At 20.6% G+C, this 14200-nt stretch overlaps 4 protein-coding genes across 6 annotated transcripts; 3 read left to right on the top strand and 1 right to left on the bottom strand.

Annotated features, from left to right (window-relative positions):
• The first annotated feature begins 544 nt into the window (after positions 1-544).
• On the top strand, positions 545-1781 carry mago (mago, exon junction complex subunit). Its single transcript, XM_003698694.4, has 2 exons — positions 545-1162; positions 1235-1781. The coding sequence occupies exon 2, from the start codon at positions 1262-1264 to the stop codon at positions 1700-1702; it is 441 nt and encodes a 146-aa protein (XP_003698742.1). The 5' UTR covers positions 545-1162; positions 1235-1261; the 3' UTR covers positions 1703-1781.
• Positions 1782-1992: 211 nt separating this feature from the next.
• On the top strand, positions 1993-3776 carry LOC116415284 (uncharacterized). Its single transcript, XM_031919868.2, has 2 exons — positions 1993-2132; positions 2468-3776. Exon 2 carries the CDS (start codon positions 2475-2477, stop codon positions 2775-2777), a length of 303 nt encoding a protein of 100 aa, XP_031775728.2. The 5' UTR covers positions 1993-2132; positions 2468-2474; the 3' UTR covers positions 2778-3776.
• A 1081-nt stretch (positions 3777-4857) lies between these two features.
• Positions 4858-7452, bottom strand: LOC100871676 (lysophospholipase D GDPD1). Of its 3 annotated transcripts, none has more exons than XM_003698695.3 (7): positions 6482-6888; positions 6354-6396; positions 5967-6148; positions 5678-5898; positions 5422-5555; positions 5237-5354; positions 4858-5117 (listed from the first exon to the last, which is right to left on the bottom strand). In XM_003698695.3, exons 1-7 carry the CDS (start codon positions 6603-6605, stop codon positions 4992-4994), a joined length of 948 nt encoding a protein of 315 aa, XP_003698743.1. In that variant the 5' UTR covers positions 6606-6888; the 3' UTR covers positions 4858-4991. The 3 variants fall into 3 exon arrangements, with proteins under 3 accessions (XP_003698743.1, XP_012349381.1, XP_086765830.1); XM_012493927.3 differs by having other exon boundaries at positions 5678-5877; positions 6482-6617; XM_086909704.1 differs by lacking the exons at positions 6354-6396; positions 6482-6888 and adding an exon at positions 7338-7452.
• Etl1 (SWI/SNF-related, matrix-associated actin-dependent regulator of chromatin, subfamily a, containing DEAD/H box 1) lies at positions 7428-12325 on the top strand. The gene is made up of 12 exons (XM_003698696.3): positions 7428-7563; positions 7825-7952; positions 8141-8322; positions 8381-8609; positions 9222-9555; positions 9685-9959; positions 10035-10172; positions 10248-10571; positions 10668-10969; positions 11031-11243; positions 11322-11428; positions 11558-12325. The coding sequence occupies exons 1-12, from the start codon at positions 7458-7460 to the stop codon at positions 11710-11712; spliced, it is 2493 nt and encodes an 830-aa protein (XP_003698744.1). The 5' UTR covers positions 7428-7457; the 3' UTR covers positions 11713-12325.
• Positions 12326-14200: the final 1875 nt, after the last annotated feature.

The raw sequence follows: 14200 nt of genomic DNA, 5'->3' as shown, positions 1-14200 counted from the left end.
ATAACATAAATAAATATATAAAAGATAAGTATAGAACAATAGAATTAAATAAATTGATGAAAAAATGACAAAGTTCCTGTTAATATATTAACATAAAGATAATAAAGATAATAATTAATTTATTACAGCTGTCATTTTTTAGAATTTCGAATTATTTTTTCAACAATTTTAATTCTAAAAATACTTATCTATTGAAAAATTAATTAAATTATGAAATTAATATCATCTTTAGAATATCATAAAAACATGAATAGAAAAGCAATTAATAAAGAAGAAAAAAGATAGGATAAGAATTAATTATTAGTATCATTTTTTGAGTACTAAAAATATTTTTCTAAAAAAAATTAAAAAATTCTACTGATTCTCAATTTCTATTTTATCTTATTCTACTTTAAAGAAATATTTTTAAAACTCAAAAGATGGTGTTAATAGTCAATTCTATCTATTTTTTCTATTTGTTTTTTTTATTTATATATTTCATCTACTCTAGGCGCTGATTTTATAATTTTTATTCTATTTTTATCTTTTTTTATATATTTGATTTCTTTTTTTATTGCTTTGTAAAATTTATATGTTTGTATATATTTTATATAATATATTTTTGTATTTTTATATAAGTTTTATATATAAATTATTCGATAATTGAAGAAGTTATATGTTTAAAAATATTAAAAATAAAATTAAATGTTGTTATTTTTTTATATAATTCATTTATTGAATTGAAACATGAGGACCAATATTATTTTGATTTAATTTCTTCGATTATCGAATGAATCTTTAGATTTTTTTTGTAAGAATTATTAAATAATAAAATATATTTATGGCCAATTCAAAATATTCAAAACTTAAAAATATGCTAAAAAAATGATAATATGATAGATAATTTAGAAGATAAAATTTACGATACAAAATCCCATAAAAATAGTAAATCTATTCTATATCTTGTTTGTTTTGTGGCTTGGCAACCATAATGCTATAACACTCACACTTACAGTTTAATGTACGATATATTTCCATTGTTTGAAAATATTTGTTTTACATTGCCATGTGTAACAATACAACACTGTTAAAAACTTATTAAAATTATTAAAGAATTGTGCTTACATCTTTATAGAACAAACAATAATATCAATCTATTGCACAAAAGGAAAAAAATATTAAGGTACATAAAATAACCTCTATAATTTATGTCGTTTTTAATATATTAAAATATAAATTGGAACTATCATTTTAGGTAAAATATCAATAAATTGTTGTCATAATGTCAACAGATTTTTATATACGCTATTATGTGGGTCATAAAGGAAAATTCGGTCATGAATTTCTCGAATTTGAATTTAGACCTGATGGTAAATTGCGATACGCAAATAATTCAAATTACAAAAATGATACAATGATTCGAAAAGAAGCATATGTTCATCAATGTGTGATGGAAGAATTGAAGAGAATTATTCAGGATTCTGAAATAATGCAAGAAGATGATTCTTTATGGCCACAACCAGACCGTGTTGGACGTCAAGAACTAGAAATAGTAATTGGTGATGAACATATATCATTTACTACTTCAAAAACTGGTTCATTATTAGATGTAAACCAATCACGGGATCCAGAAGGATTAAGATGTTTCTATTATCTTGTACAAGATTTGAAATGCTTAGTATTTTCTCTTATTGGACTTCATTTTAAAATAAAACCTATATAAATATACAATTATTATGTATTACAAATTTAAGTAATCTTAATTATTTCATATTAAAAAAATACATATGATTTATAATTAATTTTGTATTTTTATTTATCTTTATGATATTAAAATTTATTAAATAAAATATATGTTTTTATGTTGAGATAAGATTTATTTTAAGATTTTTTATGTTAAAATGTAAAAGTAATGAATCATAAAGTTAGTTGATTAATCATAATTTCATTTATCACACTTTTCATTGTTGTCTATAAATGTATGAATGAAACTGGCATCAATATGATTTTATTATTAAAATATTGATAAAAGATAAGAAGTGATTATAAATGATACAGTTTTATTATATTTGATAATATAGTAAAATAAATGTATGTTAATTAATGAAAATTAATTATTATGATCATTAATAATTAGTAAAAGAAAATCTCACGTAAGTATATGATTTGAGGTTATAATTTTCTAACCTATTAATTTATTATATAAAAGTAAAATTCAAAAATATTTAAAAATATATGTATTTTTTCATTTTACTTTTTTAATTCTAAGCTATACTTAAGTTGTATTTTAAAATCTTTATTATATTAAACTAAGATATATATATTTTTTTTTAATATTAAAATAAAACTTTAAATATATTTATATGATAAATTTTAATATTTTTTATTTTATATAAAAAATATATTTATAAATTTCATATAATTCTATATATTAAAAATATATATTATAATAAATATTATTTGTTGCTATAATTATTTTCTATTGTAGGAATAAAATGTCTTCACAAAATATTGAAGCAACTAATTCAAATCATAAATATTCAGATCGATTGAGTCAACGCACTGATACTGACTCAGTACACTCAAGATTTCGGTCAACAAAAATATATTGTGATATTTGCAATATGAATATGATTATTGAAAATCATTCTTTAATAGAAAAACATTTTAATAATTCTCATCCTTCTAAACAATTTTGTTGTTATTGTAAAGGCAAAGTATTTACTTATACACAAATGCCTAATGATTGTACTCAGAAACCAAAGTCTATATTATATCATAAATGTAATAAATCTTAAGTACAAATAGTAATTATAAATATTTAGGAAAAGAATACAAAAGAATTTTTTTATAGATATTTATATATTTAAATAAAATATATATTTCTTATAAAATTATTCTACATTAAATTGTGCAATACAAAACTGAATAAATAGTATAAACATGCAAATAGAAAAAAATTTTCGAAATTACATAAAGAATCAATAATAATAAGTATATATAAAAATATAACATAATAATAATTATTGATCGAAAGATATGACTTTTCCATTATTTTATATACAAATTATCAAATTATAAAATTTGAGTTTATAAGTATGTTACAATTTATTCCAAATATAAAAGTACAGATATTTATACATAATATAAATATTCTTTCTGTATAAGTTATAATTAAGAACTATTTGCAAACTATTTGTTTTTGAAATGATAATTAAGACAGTACAAAACTTAAAATATATTAATATATAATAACTTCTTATATTTTGTTTTTTTTTACTAGGCAATTTTTTTTATAATACTGATAGAAAGGAATATATTATTCAAGTAGTTTCTAAAATAAATTATAAGTTTTTAAATATAATAAGTTACTTTAAACTGCATAACATTTTTTCATTATAATCAGATAATAAATGATTTGTTATATTTTTTAATTAATTCTAATAACAATTACATATGATTATTTCAATATCTGCATATATACTGCGCAGAAATGAGAATGAATAGGATGGTACAGTACAATACATACAATTTTTTTACTCATTTAGCATGAATTTAACTTTGATAGTTCTAACTTTTTTTTAGTTCCTATTATAAGATTTTTTGTAAAATTTCAATTATATTAATAATTTAAATTGTAACAGTTTTAAAGTATTTTATTTGGTTTTTTCATTAAATGAAATTATATGATCTAACTTGAAATATTATGAATTTTCGAAAATTCATGTATCGTATCTTCGAGATTGAAAAAATGATATTATTATATTAATAAATCCAATATTTTTTTAACGATTTAATTTTTCGTTTTTCTATTTTGTATATTCAACATTCCATTTTTATATTGTATATATATCGATTCTTTCATTCTAATATCATATATCTGATTTTTAATTATCTTAAACAATTCTATATAAAGATATTTATAATCATTGATACATAATGGAATTTATTTTTTTATGCTATTTTAATTAGACAAATATATATTATTACAAAGTTATAAACAACAAAAATCTAAATTTAATTAATTATAAATTAAATTTGCAAATATTTTTTTTATTTTTCGTATTAAATTATTCAAAATTAGATATAGAAATATTCAAAATCTAAATTTTCTTAAAAATTTTATTAGTGGTATTAGAACAAAGATAACGATATATAAATTCTTGTATAACATGTATGATATATATTTTCTTAAAACTTTGAATTGCTTTTTTAATAATAAATATAAATTAAAAAAATAATTTTTTGGCAGAAATTATTCACAAATTTGTTAATAACATCTTTACTTACAAGATTTGTATCTGTATTGCAAAAAATTTTATATAAATAATAAAAATCTATGTGCGACATCAATAATTATATACTTACGACTTACTAACGACTTTGGATCTCAATTTGTTTGTTTTAGTAAAATGTATAAAATAATATTAATCATGCAATAAATGCGAATTAATATTTAAAGTTATATAAACACGAATTAACATTTAGTTAACATAATGATGTTTTACAATTAATTATATTAATATATGAAAATTTAAATTAATAATTATTTTATAAAAATATATTTACAGTTATTGAACTTTTTATTTCAAACATATCAAAATATCGAGTTTTTTGAATATGGCCGAAAGTTTTTGAAATTATTAACATATTTTTATCAACATCTATGAATATTTTTTGAATATTTTATATATTTTAAATAGTATAATAAAAATTATTTTATTATAGTAATCTTATTATGCAATTTTTAAAGTTTATTTTGCTTGTGCTATATGCAATTTTTTTTTAAATAAGCTATTAAAAGCTATTATAAGCTTAAAAAATAAGCTATTTTTACTTACTTAATTATTATTAATATGTGCATGGAATAAAAATATATTTTTCATAATTTATAGCATTTGTTTATCTAAAAATTCTACTTCTTTTGTAATATTTTATAATATTGGAAATAAATCAATGAATATTTTATGTACCTAATATCAATATCACTTGTATTCATTGCATTTAATATCTTATTCAATAGAAAAATTATTTAGAAATAATTTCAATTTTGTAGGATAATCTGTCATTACACCGGTAGCTCCAAGATCAAAAGCTTTCTTAAATTCTTCTTCTTTATTTAAGACCCAAAAATAAACCTATAAAAGTACATTTCAATATTTTAATATATTATAATTATATTTATATATTTTTTTAATTATTTTATATTTAAAATATTATTCTGATTTATTATTCAAAAACAACCAAGACAACTTACGTGTATACCACGAGCTCTTAAATGATTAAATAAGCACCGTCTTATTAGAAGTACATTAAGAGTTCTTACAATTACTTTTTCCAAAGGTAAATATGTTGGACTTGGATTTCCTTTACATCTGTAACAAAGCAATAAATGTTGAGTAATTTAAATAAATAAATTATCAAATAAAACATTCAAAGCACCTCAAATAAATAGAAGGTAGAAATATCTCCAAATGTGTTTCTTTTAAAGGTATAAATGGTAATAAACCAGTGTATAAGAAAACTATTAATAGAGTTACACGTCTCATAGAAAATAATAAATTTACATTAGGATTCTGTGGAAAAAAATAATTGAAATTAATATATATTATGATTTAATATAAGATAGAATATTATGACTTGGTATTTTAATCTATCTTAACTTCAATATATATACTTCAATATATATATTAATTACCGTTTTAAAACATTTCTGTGTTATTTCATCACTAAAATTTCCCCAAACAGTATATTCTTCTCGATTATATTCTTTAATTAAATTTGATACTTTTGTTATAAGTTCATCATTATTAACTTTAATGTCAATGTTAATTGGTATATTGGGAAATGCTTCAAATACTTCTTTCAATAATGCAAATCGTCTATCTTCTTCTTTTTCTGTGCCAACATATTCTACATCTATGAAACTATAGTTTCTAAATCATTTTATTCAAACATATATAATTTTAAAAATTATATAAATATACCTGGATCAAAATCTATTGGAAGACGTGGTTTTAGTAGAGGTAGATCTCTGTAATTCATTTCTGAAATACTTTTATTCGTACCTGTACTACGTAAAAGATTATGATCATGTGATACAACTACTTGTCCATCTTTTGTTAAATGACAATCTAATTCCAACATTTCTGTACCAACTGCCACAGCTCTGAAATAAAGAAGAAAATGTTTTAAAAATCATTATATGTAATTAAAAATATAAAAATAATCATTTAGAATAATACTTTAAATTATTCTATTTTTTTATTATTATTTTTATTATTAATTTATTATTATTTTATTTTAATTATCATTTTATTATATTTAATCATTATGTTAGTAATTATGCATAATAAGTAAAAGTTTAAATTAACCGTTTAAAAGCGTGCATTGTATTTTCGTATCCTTCACCTGCCCCTGAAAAATAATTTTTTTTGTTAAGAAATATATCTTTTATGTATGTAATATCAATTATTGAATCACTGAAAATTCGAAAACGTACCACCTCTGTGGCTGATATGATGGCACATAAATTTCACTTGTTTCTTTTTATGTAATAACGTTGGATATTTAAAAAGTATCATTGACGTTAACATATAACCTCCTACTAAAGTATACAACAACATCTTATATTTTTCTATTGTTTTTTATGCATATAACATATCGAAACATGCTGTTATTGTTTAAATGAGTTTTGACTAACATGAAGATAAATGTTTCAATTGACAGCTAGCAGAAGTTAAACAAAATTTTCATATGATTAACATACTGCATGACGTGCATAGTTACAATATAATTGACATAACAGTAAACGAATATTATAATTGCGAAATCTTTTGGATAAAATCGTATGAAAAATTTCCACATAATTTATTTAAAAAAAAATTATAATATTAAAAAAATATATATATAAGTACATATGTAAGTATATAAAATTATATTATTAATTCTCTTTATTTAATTTTATTATTTAAAAAATTTGGAAGAATAATTGAACAAGTCTTTATAATATAAATAAAATTTTTGATGTAATTATTGATTTTAATTATTAATCTTAATTATCAAATATTTATATTTTATTTTAAAAAAAAAATTGCATAAAAAAATATTACATGATTATATTATTATTCAAATGATTTGTAATTATAATAAATTTATTTCATTTATACATTAATTATTAATTAATTATACTTTGTATAATTAATAACTTCTCTCAAATAAAATAAATTTTAATATTCCTTTTTTATTTGATTTCTAAAATAAAAAATAATAAATGGCCATAGAAAAATTTATGTAAATCATTAAAAATTCAAAAATGAAATATACGAAATTATAAGAAAATAGATAACTATATTAACCTGTTGGACATCTATCTCTTTTCTTAGTTCGGAGCTTTTACGAATGCACCTGTCAAACAAGTTTAAAAGCTGCCTTCATAAAAATGTGTTTTCGCCAGCGTCTCTCATTCGTTTAACGAGATGTCGGATTCGAATTCGCCGAAAACAGATGCAAGCAGTTCAAGTCTTTCGGGAAACTTACGACAATTTCGATTTCAGAAGAAACAACTGAAACCGTCGAATATGTGTAAGAGTTTTTTTATTTTCGAATTTCAATTTTTAGGTCAATAAAACCGGTGTCCATTTCTTGTTGTGTTATTCAAGAATAATTTCTAATATGATTATTATGTTTTTTAAGTTTATGTCTTGTATTTAAAGTTAATAAAGTTAATAAAGAACATAAAAAAAAATACATTTGTCTTTTTTTAATTGTAGATGAAAAAAAATATTATTATTTATATAATTATTTTTCAATGAAATTATAAATAATCATAGTATTTTTGTTTAGCGGATGATGATAGTAATTTAATGGGATCTGAGATACAATTTCGACGTAAGGCAGTGAATATAATTGAAGATAGCGATAGTGATGCTGGTAGTACTAAAGAAACTAACTCTTTAGATTCTACAGAAAAGGTAACTATTGTTTGTAATTTCATTATTATAAAGTATATGCTTAATTAAAGTATTAATAATAATGAAATGTAATTAAATATAATTATATTTAACTTGATTTATTAAATAATATATATAAATGATATCTTTTATTTTAATAATGAATAATGGTATATTAAATAAGACATTATTTATTCATTATTATACAGGATATGCCTAATAATATAAATTGGAATAATGAAGAAGGTGATGAAATTTCCAGACATAGTCGGAAAAGAACCTTTAAAAATTCTTCAAGAATCAATAAGAAAAAAAGAAGAAAATTAAACACTGAAGAAGATATAGATATTGATTCAGATGAAGCAAGTTTTAAAGATAAAGTATTTGATAGGTATGTATCTGAAAGTTTGCATGTTTTAATTTTAGTATTTATTTCTTAATCTTTATAGTGATGAAGATTCAGATATTGAAATATCTAATGAGCTTACTGCTGATAAGAAAGCAGTCTTAGAATTTATGCAAAATGCTCTTACATCAGAGTTATTATTGATGTCTCAATGTTCTCAAAAAAAAGCAAATGCTATTATAGAAGCAAGGCCATTTGAAAATTGGATAGATATAGTTCAAAAGTTCCAAAACAATAAATATCTAGATACAGAGCTTTTGAATTCAGCACAGGTAAACAATTCAAGAAATTGTAATAGTTTTAATTTCCATTTAGATTGTATCATAGAATTTAAGCTAATAGTTATTATAATATATTGTTGGAAAAATTTTGTAGAGAGATTCAACAATGATAATTATAGTTATTGCAAATGTTCTATTTAGAAAATATAAGTTAAATTATGACATAATTAGAAAATATTTTTTTTACAAGAAGTATAACTTTTATATTTGCAATTATATATATTTAAAAATTGACAATCGGATTTGTGAGAAAGTTGATATGTATTAGCGAACCATTATAAGAGAAAATGATTAATTTAATTGAAATTAAACACTCGTAATATAGTTAGCAAATTTTCATATATTATTTCATTATATATATATTTTTTATTTTTTTTTTTAATAAGATCATTATGATATAACAAACTTATTTAATTATTTTTTCTATTATATATCATAAGAATCATATTATATCATATCAGTTGTTTCAATTTATATATCATGTAAATATTATATTATATTTAAAATCTATATTGAATTATGTTTTACCGCTGTTTATAATAATTAAAAAAATATATTTTGTATATTGTATATATATTAAATTCTTTTATTATAATAAAATAGGAATTATTAGCTACTAGACATGCAGTAGAAGCTCTTATGAAGAAATGTCTACGTTTGTCTACAAATATTGAAAGGGCTGTTGCTGCAGGAGCATCAGCTATTACAAAGCAACCAAAAGGATTATCACCAAATTTAAAATTAGCACCATATCAAATGGTTGGATTAAATTGGCTTGCTGTAATGCATGCACAAAATGTTAATGGTATACTTGCGGATGAGATGGGTTTAGGAAAAACAGTTCAAGTAATAGCTTTTCTTACATATTTAAAAGAAGCTGGTCTCAAAGGCGAGAAAGATGGACCACACTTAATTGTAGTTCCGAGTTCGACAATGGGTAAATAAATATTATAGATTTTTTTAATTTATATTATTTATATTATTATTTACATTATTATTAATTTTTTTATATTATTATTAATTTATTATTTATATTATTATTAATTTTTCGCTTTCATTTACATAGAAAATTGGAATAACGAATTAGAAAGATGGTCTCCTGATTTAAAAGTTGTACAATATTATGGTACTCAAGAAGAACGAAAAGAAATGAGATTTGGTTGGCGAAATGGTGATTTGGATGATGTGGATGTTTTATTAACTACGTATAATTTAATTAGTAGTACACCGGAAGAACGGAGATTATTTCGTGTCATGCCTCTCTATTATGTTGTTTTCGATGAAGCTCATATGTTAAAAAATATGGGTACTATCAGATATGAAAACCTTGTTAGGATTAATGTATGTATATTATATTACGTACACGTATGTTTTTAAAAAAATAAATAAAATTATATAATTCTGATTATTTCGTAGGCTAAACATCGAATTCTTCTAACGGGTACTCCTTTGCAAAATAATTTATTGGAATTGATGTCGCTTTTAATATTTGTGATGCCTTCACTATTTGCTGGTAAACAAGCTGATTTAAAAAGTTTATTTTCAAAGAATCCTGTAAGTATTAAATATAATAATAATATTTATATAAGATAGTTATATATTTACATAACATTGAATTTTACATATTAGAAATTACCATCAATTAAGAAAAATGCTGAACAGCCATTGTTTGAACAAGAACAAGTGAAAAATGCAAAACAAATCATGAGACCATTTGTGCTTCGCCGTTTGAAAGCTGAAGTTCTTAGAGATTTACCAGAAAAAAAAGAACGAATGATTAAATGTCCAATGATAGAAAAGCAACAAAAAATGTATACTAATTTAATTGCCGAATTTTCGGCCGAGGCTGATCAAAGCACAGAGGTTAACGGTATTGGAATGATGATGCAGTTAAGAAAATTGGCTAATCATCCGCTTTTAGTGCGAGATTATTACAACAAATCCAAGTTAAAAGTATATTCGTAATTTAAAAATAATAAAAATATTTTTTCACTTTATTACGAATAAATTTATAATATGAAATTTAAATCTTTTACAATTTTACATTAGGTAATATCGAATAGATTAGCAAAGGAACATTCATATAAGCAGAAAAATGCAGATTATGTATTTGAGGATTTACAATGGATGTCAGATTATCAAATAAATCAATTAACAAGAACATATAAGAGCATAGCTGGATTAGGTTTACCTCAAGAACTTATTCCTCAAGCTGGAAAGTTAAAAATATTGGACGAATTGTTACCAAAGTTGAAAGAAGAAGGACATCGAGTGTTAATTTTCAGTCAATTTACGATGATATTAGATATTTTAGAAGAATATTTAACAATTAGAGGACAAACGTACTTAAGGTCTGTTTTGAAGTTTTTATCATTTATATTTTTTATTACTTTTAATTTTTTATGAAAATAGATTAGATGGAAGTACACCAGTAACTGACAGACAATGTTTGATTAATCAATATATGGAAGACGAAAATATATTTATATTTTTACTATCTACAAAAGCTGGAGGCTTGGGGATCAATTTAACAGCTGCTGATACTGTTATAATACATGATATTGATTTTAATCCGTATAATGATAAGCAAGCGGAAGATCGCTGTCATAGAGTAGGTCAAAAAAGGTATGTTTTTAATTACTAGATAATATTAAAAAATAAATAAATAAATAAAACTCTAAAGATATTAAAATTTATTTTCAGACCAGTTAGCATAATTAGATTATTAAGTGAAGATACTATAGAAGAAGGCATGTATGAAATAGCTCAAGATAAATTACATCTTGAACAACAGATTACTGGTGATGAAGGTAAGTGTTATGAATTTTCTATTTTATAATGTAATATATATATATATATATATAATATATATATATATATTGCAATATATGTTAATGTAATTATATAATGTATTATTAATTGTAAATTATTATTTGTAGAAAATGAAAGTACAGATAAGAAGAGTGTGTTAAAGTTACTTAAGATGACATTAGGATTGGATCATAACAAATCGTTATCGCTATCTCCCGTGAAAAATGCAAGAACGAGTAATGGATTATTAAACAGCGAAGAAAATTGTAATATAGAATTTTGAAAGTGATAATTTATCTAAACATATTTTTTGCTAGCATTTTTATATGTATCCTTAATCTTTGTGATAAAGTTTAGTATCACAATTGCACTTTAAAGGATTAAACAAAAAAGGACGAAGAAAGAAAAAAGAAAAGAAGAAAATAAAAAAAAACTAATATAAATGTTGTCTTAAAGTTGCATTTTATATTTGATTATTAATTATCATATACGTGAAATTTTCTTGCTTTTTTTATTTAATCATTGCATACGTGAAATTTAAAAATGTGTGCACAAATTATTTAAATTATTTGTGAACTTAATTAATTTTGACATTTTGTACATCACTTATATATTTCATCATTTTTTAATTTATATTTTAGATTTATTCATATATTTTGTGTCCGATATCTACAGTACGTAATATTTAATGATATGTTTTTAGAAAATTTAAAACAATTATTAAGACTGCACAATATTTAATAATAACACAAAAATAATACAGAATGCCGAAGGAAAATGAACAAAAAGAAGAAATTCATATAAACGATGTCAAACTATTTGATATTACTATACACACATTCCTAAAGAAATAACTTGATCTTTGTACAAAATCATTAAAGATATTATACACCTTTTATCAGAATTAATTTATTATCTTATAAAATATACGGTTGTATATGATTGAATATTACGAAAAATTTAATAAATTTAAAAAATTAAATAAAGAATTTATAATTAAATAATAAGAATAATAAAACCTATTTTAGAAATTATGAATTTTTAAAATATTTAATAATTATACATATTTACTATTTAAATTACGTGAATAACATTATATAATTATCTGAAATTTAAATTGATATGATTTTGACCTGTTTTCTCCTCTATTTGTAAAAATTATCTAATTTAATTTATTTTGGTATAATTTTAAAAAAATAATAAGTTATATAAATATTATAATTTTTTTTAAAATTCATCATCATTTTTATCTTTCACATTATAGAAATAAATTTGAATTATTTATCTACTTTTATGTCTATTTATATGTAAATTATAAATTTTTTAATTTTTTTTTATCGAAAGATTGTTCATTACATTGTTAAATGAACGGAAAAAAAAATGATTAAACTATATATAAATGATTAAATTATTTGCATTACACATATTCCTGAACAAATAATTTCATCTTTGTATAAATTATATAATTAATTTTATATTTTTAATTTTATATTCTATAGATGAAAATTCAAATTTATAAATATATTTTAACAATTTTAAAAAACATTTTTAATAAGTTGATTTTCTTAATAATCTAATAACACATTTCAATGTGTTATTAAAATTGCATAACGATAAATTTTTTGAAATATTTTTCAAAATTTAAAAATATCATATTATTTATAATATAGTAATTAAATTTATAATATTTAAAATATTATTTTTCATTAGAAATAACGATTTGTTACACAAACATATACATACGATCTTCTACGTTTATCTGACACTTTTTAGTGTTGATAATCTATGACGTAAATTAAAAGCCGCAAGTTTCCCCGATCAGAATCTAAAGTGATAGAATTCGATAGAACTATTATCAAAAAATTTTAAAGAATAAAAACTTTCCTATAATATTACTTTGATAATATTTTATAATTGTTTATAGTTATAACTTTAATGAATCTATAGTCAGAAATCTATAGTCAAATAAAAAAGATGTGTAAAATATGTAATTATATTTGCAAGTAATTGTTTCGATTCATAAATTTATTATCAATATAACATTATAATTTTAATATTTTATTATAATGTATTGTTTTCTTTGGTCAAAAAAATTCATTGTTATCAAAGTACAAAAAAAGCATGTAAAAAAGTAAAAGTAGTAAGAAAAGTAAAAATTCAAAAATGAAAAACAAATAGAAAGATAAATGAAGAATAGAAAAAAAAATGAAAAACGAAATATACAAAGTATATAACAGGAAAGCAGTGTAAAGAGATCCCACGAGTTCCTAGTATTTTGAAACAGTTAAAAATAAAACATGCATCAAATTTGCAGCAGATTATTAATAAACATATTTGCCCTTTTTTATATCTAAATAGGGATATAAATAGGGATATATTGAAAGATAAATAGCATGACAAAAATTAATATTTTGTAGAATGAGTTTTTAAAAATTTTTTTTAGAAAATTATTATTGATCAAATTAATTTTGATTAAATTAATTTTTTATGTATTTATTATTGCATTGTAAAAATATTATCATAATATTTATTTTCAAAACAATGATATAAATGGGATAAAATAATTTTTTTTGATTCGATACAAAAATTTTAATAAAAACTAGAAAGAAAAAAATATATTATAAATATTCTCTGTAGAAATATTTGACTAGATGATAAAAATTAAAAAAAATGACAATCAGAATTTGGCAATCTTTTTATTCTCCTCTTTATTAGTTTGTTGTATTTATTCGGTTGACGAATATAGAAAATAATAATTTTATTTATATAGA

The sequence above is a fragment of the Apis florea genome, unplaced genomic scaffold, assembly GCF_048593485.1.
Source record: "Apis florea isolate Af1SG1 unplaced genomic scaffold, ASM4859348v1 contig_3158_pilon, whole genome shotgun sequence".
NCBI classification, from domain to species: domain Eukaryota; kingdom Metazoa; phylum Arthropoda; class Insecta; order Hymenoptera; family Apidae; genus Apis; species Apis florea.
The sequence above is the reverse complement of the archived record's forward strand: the minus strand, read 5'-3'. Positions and strand labels throughout refer to the sequence as shown.